We start from the raw sequence: 14,710 nt of genomic DNA on the forward strand, positions 1-14,710 counted from the left end.
TTAAAGCTTTATTGTCGTCTTCATTCAAAAGACTTCAATTTGCTAAGTTTATGAAATGATTTATTACAAAGAAGAAACACATAACAGCAATTCGTTAAGGATTTCAAAGGTTAAACAAACACATTGATGAGGTAACATCTCAAAATATATCTTTCAAAAGGGAACCAACCATCAGGATGTCATGTTACAGAATTATTTACAACCCAAACATCACATCTGTGGGAAACCCACAGCACTAATCTACGAGTTCTAAGAGCTACCAGTGATCAGACTGCACATACATACATGATCATAAACACAACTCGGGAATGCAAGTTGCCGACACCATCGAGGCAATCGGAGGACGCCAGTGTACACATTAAAAGGGCCTGCTATGTTTGACATCTGATGCCAGTTTAAAGTTGTGCTCTGTCCTCTGAGCTACAGCTTACCGTTAACAGTTAAAGGTACACACGTACTATTTTTTTCTTGGCTGTATGCTCATATATATCATAATAGAAGTCAGAGTTAAATCTACCAAGAGGGCAGTTGAGTGCCAATGTTATCAGCCAGTCTGAACACATAACACACAAATGAATCAACACAACAGCAAAAGTGAGCCAAGTGCAATATGGAATGATCCAAGTAGAAGCTTTAGCTTCACTGTATTGCTGTGCCAAGAGTAAATGCATTAGCACATTAGATTAATTTGATCGTTTAAATTTCTTAAAGTGATGCATAAATCTGTCATGACAAACCAGGACTGAAATGTTTTTTTCCTGTCTTGTTTAATGACTTGCTAATTTAGCTTTCATCACTGTTCTTTGCTTGAAACCCTCTCAAAACATCATCGTCTTGGCAAGAAGCTCCATCATTAAAGACTTTCGACCAAAACTAATCATCATTGAAAGATGGAGACATACAGAAATAATCACACAATGTTAATCCAACAAGAAAGCATTTACAAAATGTTTTAGAAGTAGATTTCCTGATGAAAGGTACTTAAGTCTTAGCATTAGCAATGGTCAAAAGGCACAAGTTGGTTAGAAGTTGGTGTTTTCCAGAACATAGTGTCTCAGTGTTAACTAAGCCCAACTTTAAGTTAAGAACGGCCTTGCTCCTGATTTGTGTAATCCTGAATAATTCAGTACTAGTATGTGTTACAGCGAAAGGAGGCTTCACAACATTTCCTGTTCACCCAGTTTGGGGGGAAAAAAAGCAAGGTTTTACATGTGGGATCATTTAACTTTCACATACAGTTGTTGAGAAAAGTCCATGCTTCCGATCCATCCATGGCAGTTTGAGGCAACGGCCTTGTCCGTACTATATATACAGTTCCTTGATGGCTCTCACAGGGTTATGAGAAACAAAGTGAAGAAAAATACAGTGTGAATTTGAGACTCGTACGGAGAATAAAAAAAAGGTTTTGAGTTCACTTAAGCCACAGTGTTGGTCCTTGAATAGGTACTTTCAGGTGTTAGAAACTGGATAATGCAAAACTTTCCAACTGAGTTTCTCTCAATGAAACTGTTCCTCTGAATCCGTTGATCCACTAGCAGAAGCCCTAAATAAGCCCGTTTAAGAAGGGGCTGTCATTTTTTCCCCTTTCATGGCATGCTGACAAGTCTCAGTAAAAAGTTATTGGAAAAACGTTACTCAATTTTCATTTAATTCGCTATTTTTGGTTTTGATCCTTGCAAACAAAATCTCGAAATTTGCACCATGGTCCATTATCCGTGATTCTCAGCAGTTAGTCCATAGAGGTCTTCAAAAACAGACAAACAATTTAGAAAGAAAAACCAAAATCCATTTAATCCTTTTTAAATGAGTTTTTCACTTGGGAGGTTGATTGTGTAGGGGGGAAAGGACCTTATTGAATATGGGAAGACGCCAGCACAAAAAAAACAAGACGAATAGAGGGGATGAGGGCTCTTGAGTTCTGCTCGTCTCGATGGCATCATTACCACCAACCATGGCGAATGATGCGGAGACTCTGTCCATCCTCAGATTGTTGTGTGAATTATAGCAATGATGGCAGAGCAGGTTGAATGTTGTAGGCGGTGGTCTTTAAAGCTCTATAACAGGGTGGGCAAGGGGGTGGGTGACAGATGCTCCTTGGGGGCGTACTTGGCGAAAAAGGGCAGGAAGAGTGTGAGCATGACACCTACGATAGCCAGCATGTAGCCCCATCCTATCTGACACTCGCCGGCGTAGTAGATGTCCGAGTCTCCGCAGAAAGACTTGACCAGGCTGGAGTTCAGACCGAAGGGGTAAACCAGTAAACCAGATGCCATAATGACCACTAGAACAGAGACACAGAGAGGAAGCAAATCAATTATTGGTGTATTATGGACACCGTGGGAAAGCAGTACAATGGGTGTAAATAATACCACAGGACAATTATAAAACATGGTGTTCAATTTGAATGCAAGCAACATTTAAAAAAAAAAAAAAACCTTTATGAGTTTCAGGACAATATTACAATGAAGAAAAACAAAGCAAAACAAGACAAAATCTACTTAATACAAACAAATACAAAATAAGTAAATAAATGTGTGGCTTAACAAAACAATGAAAGTGCAGTCTACTGAAAATGAGATTCAGTCTAAGTCAGACAATAAAACACGTTCCATGACATTGCTTAAAAGGGTCCTAAGCTTTATTAAACTGGTTAGACGAACAATTAAAAGAAAAGTTATATTTTAGACCCCACAGAAAATTATTAAAAAAAAAGTAGTTGGTTAGTCGTACACTTTTATCAAAAGTTTATTTTAAACAATTAATAAATAAATAAAACATTAATCATATGAATTAATTAAAATACTGAAGAAAATAATTAATAAAAATCAAAAAAATTCATGAAGCACTTCCTGAATAGAGAAGTAGGCCTACCTTTTATCAAACATGATATATTTTATGACACAAATTTACATTTAATGTTTATAAATCCTGTGGGCTTTTTTTTCTTGCTGTAAACAAATGTTTTGCCCTCAATACCTCCTTAAAATACTTCTGACTGGTCAGAAAACTTACATTCTAGATATTGTAGTATCAACAACAGTGCTCAGGGTGGCAGTAGAGCTGCGTCTGTCCAATGAACAGAGCATTAATGAAAGAAAGGCCCGCAATACTGTTTGCAATTTTGCCATGATGGAAATATCAAACATACACAAAACCATCAGCCCATATATGTCTGAAATCAAAATTCATTGGATGATGACTGACAGTCCATGAGTTTGAGTGGTGTACGGTGACTGAGGAAAGCCATTAGGAGAGTTTCTAGGTGATCCATTTTCTCAGACATTCCCAGTGTTAAAATCATTTGCTGTCAAATATCTATTGAATCAGGCCATCCATTACTATGTTGGCTGAGTACACGCGTCTTGAATTTGATTGAATTATAGTCACAACAACCATTATAAAATGTTTAAAGCTGGATGACAATATAAATACATTTAAATACTATTTATCAATAATATTTACTATGTGTTAAATACTATTTAATTACATAAACATATTGAGAAAATATTTGTACTTTTATTTAGCATTTATGCATTTATTTGATCAAAAGTGACAAGTTTACATTGTTAGAATCCTGAAAAAAAAAAAAATGCATCACAGTTTCCACAAAAATATTTAACAGCACAACTGTTTTCAACGTGGATAATGTAAAAAATAAATAATCTTGAGCATCAAATCAGCATATTAGAATGATTTCTGAAGGATCGTGTGACACTGAAGACTGGAGTAATGATGCTGAAAATTCAGCTTTGCATCACAGGAATAAATTACATTTTCAAATGTATTAAAATATAAAACAGTTATTTTAAATTGTAAAAAATATTTCACAATATTACTGCTTGACTGTTTTTTGATCACATAAATGCTGCCTCGGTGAGCACAAGATACCTTTTTTTCTTGAAATATTAAAAAATCTTACCAAACTTTTGAATGGCAGTGCATTTTAAGATATGAAAAATTATGAATACTGTAAAATATTTGACCTGACATGTAAACAGTAACAGAATGTTATTCAATTGTTGCTGCAGTGATGTGATGAACAGGTGTTTCTATAGTGAGTATTTTAGCACGACTGTATTGACCAATCAGCATCTGAGATCAGTTTAATCATCGCAAATATCCCATGAAACCCCGGGTTATCCCGAACATACTGCATAACCGGTAAATGACTTGATGGCTATTTTCGCCCAGGGGTGCAGAACATCTTAATTCATCTATCTATTATCCCTCTTCAGGCCCTCCACACAAAAACAGCCAGAAGCCTCTCTCATCCCTGCTAGCGCACTAAGAACAGTGCTTTCCTTCAGCTGAATGTCCTCAGATCCAGCTGTGCTTGTGTTTATCAGCGGGAGCCTGACATCTCAAAGCTGCTCTGCTAATGACATCACACTGTCCTTCTCTAGCTTCTCTAGACTGTATCCACACAAACACGCAGTCAAACACGGCCTCTCCGGCACAGGAAAATCACTGCTATCAGTGGATGTGTACACTCGCAGGACAGGGCGTTCAATGAGTCTCAACAAGCTATTCAATAGAATTTCATTTTAAAGGAAATCTTCAATGAAAGACACACATACAGATGGAGCAACTGTATGGAGTTTAATTAAAGCGGGTCAAATCAACAAGAGCTTCGCTGCAGAGGCTTGCAAATCTCAGGGCCAATTGCAGTCTGGATCAGATAAAAGCTTGAGCCCGCATGTGTGTGTGTGTGTGTGTGGCCTGGTAAACCCTACATTATGGGGACAAAATGTCCCCACAAAGATGGCAATATCTGAAATCCTTGTCCCTGTGGGGACATTTTTTGGTCCCTATGAGGAAAACAGCTTATAAATCACACTAAAAGTGATGTTTTTTGAAAAAGTAAAATGTAGAAAGTTTTGTGATGGGGAGGGTTATAGGGTTAGTGTAAGGGGATAGAATATACAGTATGAAAATCGCTACTGTATGTCTATGGAAAATCTCCATAAAACACAACATGTGTGTGTGTGTGTGTGTGTGTAGGAGAATGGGACAGCTGTGGGACTACAAAAATGCACCTTATCAGACACTGAACTGCGGTCTGTCCTTAGCTTTAAAGTCCACATAGTCTTGATTCTCAGATTGCACAGTGTTACAAAGTGTACTTGGTCATTTGTTTTGACATGTGGCTTTGATTCACAAATGACGTATAAGGTAACCACTTAATAGTGGCCATATTTAGATTCAGGGTCAACGAGTACATAAAGCTAAAAGAGGCAGAGTTTGCTTGAAAAAGAACACACTTCAATACCAAAGACATGCTTCAAAGGAATAATACAGGTTAAATACTAGTTAAGCTCTATTGACAGCATACTGTCGACTGCGATAGGAAATAATTAACTCATACATAAAATAATACAGTATATCAGATTGTATAATGATACAAAACAATATATTGACAGAAAAGCACTTAAAATGGAAGTCAAGTGTTACAGTTGCACTAAAGACTTCCATTTTAACTGCTTTTCTAAACACATTGTTTTGTGCTTGTTTTTACAAACTGACTTTTTGGTAATAACAATTAAATAAAAAATATTAAATTAACATTTAAATAGGTCCAAGCATTTACACTGTATTTTCCAGACTATAAGTTGTGTTTTGTATCATCTGACACATGATTCGACTTATATTCTGCCTCTGCGACTTATATAATGCTAATAACGTAAAGCACGCAAAACTCACACAAATACACGTGAAAAACAAATCAGTCCTAGCACAGGTGCCACTAGTGTTGCAGAAACTATAGGTTACTTCACATTTAATGAAATGACTAAAGGAGATGATCATCTCCGTGCACACTTTCACTTTCACTTTCATTTCATCAATTCATTTAGGCTTGGCATTTATAATAAATGTTGTTTATGTAAACTAACACCACTGTAAATTATGTTAGGCGTTGCTATTTTACATATTTCGTTAATAAAATAATAAAATGCGACTTATACACCGATCGATGCAAGTTTTTTTCCTCATCACAATTTTGCCCCAGTGTGATTTAAACTCAGGCGCAGTGTTGGGTAAGTTACTCCAAAATTACGGTAATTAATTACTAGCTAATAATTACATCCTCAACAGTGTAATTAGATTACTGTACAAATTACTCTCTCTAAAAAGTATTGCATTACTCAGTAATTACATTCTAAATCCCATATCAACCAGTTGAGCAATACAAGGATAGACGTGAAACTGCTCTTTTAATTCTTTCAAATAAATAATATTTGCACAAACTATTCTTGAAATGACCAAAATATGTAAAGGGAGAAATTAAAAATATTTAAACATTAGACATTAAATGTTGATGTTAAATAACAGTATTTAATGCAATTAAATCAAAAGTAAATAATTAAATTATAAAAAAATTAAGAGTCCCTTCAATTACAGTAATTAGTTACTTCACAAATGAATAATGAGTTAGTTCATAGCAGATTTGGCAATAACTGGCAATTCAGTTGGAAGGATTATTTGCTAAGGTTTCTGATGTCATGTTGAGGAACACAGAAATTTGAACAGCGACACCAATGGTGACACCTATGATTGGCTGATCATCTTGTCAACCAGATAATTCCCACCTATCATGTTGCAACAGCATAAATCGCCTGAATGTGCCAACTGCCAAGCTGATAAAAAATGATGTTAGGACTCCGTAATCATGTAACACTAATAATTTTCTCTTCCACAAAAGCTCTGAAATCTCATTTGTCCCCACATTCAGATTTTTTTTAAAATGTCCTACTGATAATCTGCACACAGATGTGTTTGACAACAAACGCCATTGGTTCTTACATGTGTTGTAACTGAATGTGGGCACCGCAGTATGACTGTGCAGAATGGAAATCACATGAAAAAATGTGAAATCAGCACACAGGCTGGAGGGTGAGCGTCAGTAAATCACGACAGAATTTTCATTTTTGGGTGAACTCGCCATTCAATCTTTGATCAGTGATTGATTTTTGCAAGTGTGAGTATTGTAGCCATAACAAGACACATATATATTCCTCTGACCTTTAAAGTCATGATACAGTGGGTACGGAAAGTATTCAGACCCCCTTAAAATTTTCACTCTTTGTTATATTGCAGCCATTTGCTAAAATCATTTAAGTTCTTTTTTTTTTCCTCATTATTGTACACACAGCACCCAAAAAAGAAAAACTGAAATATCACATGGTCCTAAGTATTCAGACCCTTTGCTGTGACACTCATATATTTAACTCAGGTGCTGTCCATTTCTTCTGATCATCCTTGAGATGGTTCTACCAGAGCCCGTCTACGGAGAGCCTGTCCACTCCCTATTAAGCCCTATTGTACCGAATTTTGGTTGTAGTACCACCAGAGTTCCACTGGGGGCGCTCGCCATGAGTGCAAAATGAATGGGAGTCAATGGGGCTAGACGGCTAAATTAGTCTCTTTCACCCGATTGCCGTTGAGAAATCTCAGATGTGATTGTAGATTTTGCAAGTTCAACATGGGTTTTAGGTCGAAAGTTGAATGAACGAGTACTTATGTCGTTTTGATTTCTTACAGGTTGAGTTGTTGTTGCCCATAACACGCTAGCATTCTGCTAATGACGTCAGCATTCTGACGTCATTGACATTTTGAAAGACTTTTTTAAAGCAAATAAGTGACTCTAAAAAATCTAACACCCAGCAATGTGTAATTTCTTTGCATCTCCTTTCGAATACAACATTCAAATTACTAGACAAAAAATTATATCCTGAGAAAAGTGGATTTTGAGGGGTATACCGCCATTGACCTCCATTCATTCTGCACTCGTCCTGTGAGCGCCCTCATATGGAATCAGAGTGGAACTGCAACCAGTTCAGAAGCCGGAAGTGTAGTGAGAGTGAAACTTCTCGCCATATTAGACATTCTCTGGTTCTACACCTTCATTTGAGTCCAGCTGTGTTTGATTATACTGATTGGACTTGATTGGGAAAGCCACACACCTGTCTATATAAGACCTTACAGCTCACAGTGCATGTCAGAGCAAATGAGAATCATGAGGTCAAAGGAACTGCCTGAAGAGCTCAGAGACAGAATTGTGGCAAGGCACAGATCTGGCCAAGGTTACAAAAAAAATTCTGCTGCACTTAAGGTTCCTAAGAGCACAGTGGCCTCCATAATCCTTAAATGGAAGACGTTTGGGACGACCAGAACCCTTCCTAGAGCTGGCCGTCCGGCCAAACTGAGCTATCGGGGGAGAAGAGCCTTGGTGAGAGAGGTAAAGAAGAACCCAAAGATCACTGTGGCTGAGCTCCAGAGATGCAGCCGGGAGATGGGAGAAAGTTGTAGTAAGTCAACCATCACTGCAGCCATCCACCAGTCTGGGCTTTATGGCAGAATGACCCGACGGAAGCCTCTCCTCAGTGCAAGACACATGAAAGCACACCTGAAGGACTCCAAGATGGTGATAAATAAGATTCTCTGGTCTGATGAGACCAAGATAGAACTTTTTGGCCTTAATTCTAAGCGGTATGTGTGGAGAAAACCAGGCACTGCTCATCACCTGTCCAATACAGTCTCAACAGTGAAGCATGGTGGTGGCAGCATCATGCTGTGGGGGTGTTTTTCAGCTGCAGGGACAGGACGACTGGTTGCAATCGAGGGAAAGATGAATGCGGCCAAGTACAGGGATATCCTGGACGAAAACCTTCTCCAGAGTGCTCTGGACCTCAGACTGGGCCGAATGTTCACCTTCCAACAAGACAATGACCCTAAGCACACAGCTAAAATAACGAAGGAGTAGCTTCACAACAACTCCGTGACTGTTCTTGAATGGCCCAGCCAGAGCCCTGACTTAAACCCAATTGAGCATCTCTGGAGAGACCTGGAAATGGCTGTCCACCAACGTTTACCATCCAACCTGACAGAACTGGAGAGGATCTGCAAGGGGGAATGGCAGAGGATACCCAAATCCAGGTGTGAAAAACTTGTTGCATCTTTCCCAAAAAGACTCATGGCTGTATTAGATCAAAAGGGTGCTTCTACTAAATACTGAGCAAAGGGTCTGAATACTTAGGACCATGTGATATTTCAGTTTTTCTTTTTTAATAAATGTGCAAAAATGTCAACAATTCTGTGTTTTTCTGTCATTATGGGGTGCTGTGTGTTCAATAATGAGGAAAAAAAAAAGAACTTAAATGATTTTAGCAAATGGCAGCAATATAACAAAGAGTGAAAAATGTAAGGGGGTCTGAATACTTTCCGTACCCACTGTATATCATGCAACCATATTCTATTTTCTCTTTAATTTAAACTATGCTTAGTGTCTGATATAAGCGCTGTGTTTGGTATGGAGAGGTTAGAGGTTATATGGCATATGTTATCTGTCCTATTCCCATTCTTCATCTTAAAGCAATACTGAGCCCCAGAACCTCATTTCTTGCTTGGCAGGGTTGACTAACCACACACACATGCGACCTGTGGCCGCTGCTGTAATCCACTGGCAATATGTGCTTTGGTGACAAATGATTTGATGATGAGATTCAGTGAATAGTGTAATAACATTCTAACCTGCCCTTCTCATAGCACACGTCTCACAGGGTTTGAACCAGACCAGAGCAGAGAGTTTCCACTGTTTCCACTGCTGCTATTCATTATGACATGTTCATTGGACGTGATGAGGTCAGTGTCACCTTCACTTTGAATGATAGTGCTTTAGGGATGATGGTGGACACGTGACAACCGAGTGTGAACTGCATGTGGCAGCCCGGTCTCACCCCAAAACGTCACATACTGACGCGTCTTGACCAAACGGCAATATACGACGAAAAGGGTACCCCTAAAACGTCCATATGAGACGAAGACATAAGCGCACCAGCAGCGCCTCTTAGCGGTACCCTAACGCATACCTAAACCTACCCATAACCCGAATAGTCACATACGGACGTTTTAGGGGTACCCTTTTCGTCGTATATTGCCGTTTGGTCAAGACGCGTCAGTATGTGACGTTTGGGGGTGAGACTGTGTTGCATGTGGCCAGAAGTGTGCGGACCTATTGTGGAACTGCAGCTGAAATGATAAATATTAATTGTGAATTGAATTAAATAAATATCTGTCTTCATGTTGTTTCTACATTCATTTAGCGCTTCTGTCACGGATAGCTCTGAGACTAGGTGAGATCCAAGCGCAGCCAGAATCGTAGTCATGCCAGGCAAAGAGTCAAAAACACTTGCAAACAATCCACAGAAGAACAAAAGACAAGGGAGAGTGCTCAGGAATGCCGTGTGACAATTACAAAACCTCGATGAGAAACGGCAGAGAGAACATGGAGGGTGAGACATACAATGTAACGACAGACAGGTGAATGCAATAATTAGTGATGAGTCCAGGCAAAGGATTATGGGAACTGAAGTTCATGGCTGAGTGGCAAAGGTCAGAGAAGGAGTGCCCTCTGGTGGTCAACCTGGGCACACCAGCTGGTAACTGTGACAGCTTCATTGTGAATAGATTAATATTAGGTGTGATTAATTACAGAAATCTGTGTGATTATTTATTTTTATCCATAGACAGTCCTAATATTTTAAGTAATATTTCTGTTTGATTTTTGTACTGTTTATAATTTTTCATCCAAAATTCTAAGAAAATAATTTAGGTCATAGGACCAAAACTATATTTTCTGCACTGATTTTGAGGGGGAAATCCATGCAATTCTGTCGAATGGATTCAAACTTGGTCAATTGTGGGTAACACTTTATTTTTGTGGTCATTCTACAAACTATAAGTCATTTTGCAACTACATGTCAACTAACTCAACTAATTAGAGTATTAGTAGACTGTAGTAAACTGCTAGGTTAGGGTTAGTAGAATAAGTTGACATGTAGTTGGGAAGTTACTACAGTCAGTAGAATGTCTGTTGGTGGACCAAGTTAGTTGACAAGTCACCAAATTGTATTACTAAACTTTCTTTTGTAGTGAAAACATGATCAAATTCTTGTTTCAAGAATAGTTGGAATTTGTCCTCTGTGTTACCTATAGTGCACACACACACACACACACACACACACACAGAGCAGCCGTTTTGCTGTGGCGAAACGGGGGTTAGGTTGCCGGTATTATTGAGAATCGAACCCGCAACCTTCAGGTTACCAGTCTGACTCTCTAACCATTAGGACGCAACTGCCCCCTGAATATTGAATAAACAAACACAAAAGATATGGGGCGTATACTATACGAACGACAGGCGTTGAGCTCTGTAGTCACAGATTTTGTGTGGGTCTAGTCACAAGAGTTTAGCTGATAGAAAAGATTGGAAAGCCCTGCACTAAACATTAAACAACAACTCAAACTTGCTCTAAGTTTAAAGTTACACTTGAGATTATAATAACTATAGACATCTCTTTACTCTAGTATGATCTGAAAGCCTCATGAGTAATGAGGCTGTATAAACAGTAAAAACTCCTTCTGAAGCTCACGCTCTCAAACACACACACACACTCATATAGAGAGTAAACAGATGAGCAGAAGCAGAAGCCCACAGGCCTGTCTCTGTAAATGCAGCTCTAGAATAATGACTGAGACTCTAATGATACTTAATTATCAAGCAACTCCGCGGCCGGCCCAGCGCTCTCCATCTGAGCTTCTGAATCCAATCTGTCAAGCCTTCAGATGAAGAGCAAATTCAGTTAAGTTATGCAGTGTGCATCAGAGACTATAGGTCTGAAGGATATGCAGCACTCGGGAGATGCACGTTTGAATCAGACTCATGATATTCCTGATCCCATTCCCTCCTCTTTCTCGTTTTTGTGTCTCTTCTTTCACTGTGCACTGCATCACCTTTCATAGAAGGTTTTAAGAGAAAACAAACAGTAATATGATGGAATATAATTATGTTAATACACTTATTAATTGCATCACAGGTATCCTTAGAAAAACAGTGATTCAAATATTGATTTCCGATAAACCCCTGTGATGAACTTCTGGCAAACATTGCTGCTAGTTCAGTGGTTTTCAACCAGGCGGCCTCAAGATGACTTAAAATGATTGAAGGCAAAACAAGCATTGAAATTGAACAAAACAACTAAAAATCATGATATTTCTTGTTTCAATTCACCCCCTGAACAGCTGTATTCTAAAGTGAAGGTCATGATAACCCACTAGTAATGACTCGTGTGTTATCAAATCTGTCAAAAGCAATTACTATCAAAATCGTACAAAAACCTCAAAAGCTTACAATAGCCGCGTTTCCATTACCCTTCAAATTGCGCAAATTGAAATTGCGAATTGAAAATACGCTCAATGGAAACACATCAATTTCGCAAAAACTCCCATTTATCGCAAAAACGTTTTTGCGCTCGCATGAGGTGGTTTTTCAGGCAATTCGAAAAAGGAATATTTTACATTTTGCATTTACAGGTCAGCTGACGTAGATGACGCGGTGTGTTTGGACAGAACACGAGACAGAGTTCTTTATTAAATTCATATAAGACAAAAGAATGACAGAAATACTGGATTCTAAACCTCAAAGAAATGCCACAATCAAGATCTCGAAGCAGATATGAGTGAGAAAACCCCAGAAACACCTCATATGTGCCGCTCACAGTATAAGGGTCTTTCCTTGCCATTAATGCTTGGATAACACGCCTACGTTTACTTCCATTAATAATAATAACGTCTAGTGCGGTACGTGGCTGTGATAGGCTATATTATATATATATATAAACTTACCAGCGTCCGTTGCCATGATTTTTGGAATGACTTATCGCGAGAGAAAAAAATGACGTTTTAGTCGCATAACATCGGTAAATGGAAACGCCGTCATTTCGCAATAGTTTTTTGTCGATATTTAGAAAAAAAATCGCAAAAGTTTTGCGCAAATCTTTAATGGAAACGCGCCTAATGACTTCAGTCATTACTATGGAGTTATCATGCTTTTCACTTTAGAATACTGTTCCAAATAATGAGTTCTGAAGGATTTGGTAATACTTGAGTCATTACTAGTGGGTTACCTCGATCTTCACTTTAGAATGGATTATATATTATGCATTATTTGCATTAATTATGAACCTGTATAGTTCATATCGGTCCTCTGGGAGGTATGAAAATAATAATATTTATTGATTGGCTACACTCAGAAAAAAAAAAGTTATACCTTTTTTTTTTTTTTGCAATTTATGAATTTCAATTGTATTGTAAAATTCCATCAAATTGAATTAAATAATCCTTACATATTATGAATTAAGAATTAAGAGCTTAATAAAAAAAAAATTTAATATGGACCATTTTGGACCATTTCCCTTTATGTGATTCGTATTCATAAATTTAAACATTTTTTCATTTATTTTTTAAATTTATGAATATGAATCACATAAACCAAAATGGTCCATTCCCTTGTTCCATTAAGATTTGTACAAAATGTTTTATTAAGCTCTATTTTTAACTCATTTAAAATTCTTAATTCATAATATGAATAATATGTAAGGATTATTCAGTTCAATTTAATTTAATTTTACTATAAATTAGAGTGTAATAGTGAACTACCTGCTATTACTGTGCTATTACTTACTAATCCATTAATCAGAGTTTCTTGTTAGTTAATAGTAGTTACTAGAATGTTAATATTGCGTTACTCATTTGTTCCTGTGTAGTTATTCATTAATGATGGAACCATATACTGTATTTACTCAGAATTTTGACTTTTGACTATATATAGTTTATACATTTATTTAACATATAACTCTGACTTTATAATTCACTATAAAGACTCAATATCTCAGGGTTCACTTCATGTCACAGTGTGACTTTATATCTCACGTTATTTCTCATTTTAAAATGTACCTCTCAAATCGCCCATTACTTGTTTTTAAACTTCAAGGTATGAGCTACTATATATTTTAGTAAAGTTTACTTGAACTGTTAATAAAGCTATACCTGTGGAACCACACGCACACACACAAAAAATCAATGATTTAAAAATGAATGAATGATTTGAAGAAGTGTGAAGAGCAGCTGTTGTGAGTTGTTTGAGTTTGTTAGCTGAAATATGTAATTGTGTTAATATTCTCTGCACTGCAGCTGTCTCGCACAGGTGTGTCGATTAGTAACAGGCCTTTCCAAATGAATCTCCACTGTCATTTTATGAAGTCATGAGCCACTACAACTTATGACCAGACAAATAAATGGTTAGCAAAATTGTATTACCCATAATTCTCTTGGTGACTCAGCACTATATCCAACAACGGGCTGATTTAGGGGCCTGTCTCTGAGCTGTTGGCAGGCAGTCTAACTGCTCCCTAATGCATTTATAGTTAATTAGACAGCAGTGAACGCCACCCAGATCGAGTCGGGCTATCCTGGAGTCCTCTCAGACCCTGCATCATGACTTCATTACAGCTGCTCTGCATCTCTGCTCATCTCTGCTCCTTCAAAACACTGCTCAAAATGAATTAACACAAAGAGTGGGATGTTGTGATTTGGTTAGTGTTGGGAGGAGCACAGGACTGGATTGAGTTACATTTGAAGGAAGAGAGACAGAAAGATGCTCACAATCACAATGTCTGTCTAGCTTGTCGTAACAGGCTTAATCAGCTCGAGATCACTATCTCTGCATGATTACTGGCACCACTATTCTCCAAACAGCACACACACACACACACACACACACACACACATTGGGTTTTCATGTTTTATGGGGATTTTCCATAGACATAATGATTTTTATACTGTACAAACTGTATATTCTATCACCTTACACTAA

The 14,710-nt window shown here is 37.8% G+C and overlaps 1 protein-coding gene across 1 annotated transcript in view; it reads right to left on the minus strand.

Annotated features, from left to right (window-relative positions):
* Positions 1 to 2: 2 nt before the first annotated feature.
* lhfpl7 (LHFPL tetraspan subfamily member 7) overlaps positions 3 to 14,710 on the minus strand; it is a 149,426-nt gene continuing 134,718 nt past the window's right edge. Inside the window, exon 3 of the mRNA XM_084412826.1 lies at positions 3 to 2,281. Within this exon, the coding sequence (XP_084268952.1) occupies positions 2,055 to 2,281 (227 nt within the window). The 3' untranslated portion in view covers positions 3 to 2,054. The remainder of the gene's footprint in view (positions 2,282 to 14,710) is intronic.

Source organism: Rutilus rutilus (assembly GCF_951802725.1).
Source record: "Rutilus rutilus genome assembly, chromosome: 7".
NCBI classification, from domain to species: domain Eukaryota; kingdom Metazoa; phylum Chordata; class Actinopteri; order Cypriniformes; family Leuciscidae; genus Rutilus; species Rutilus rutilus.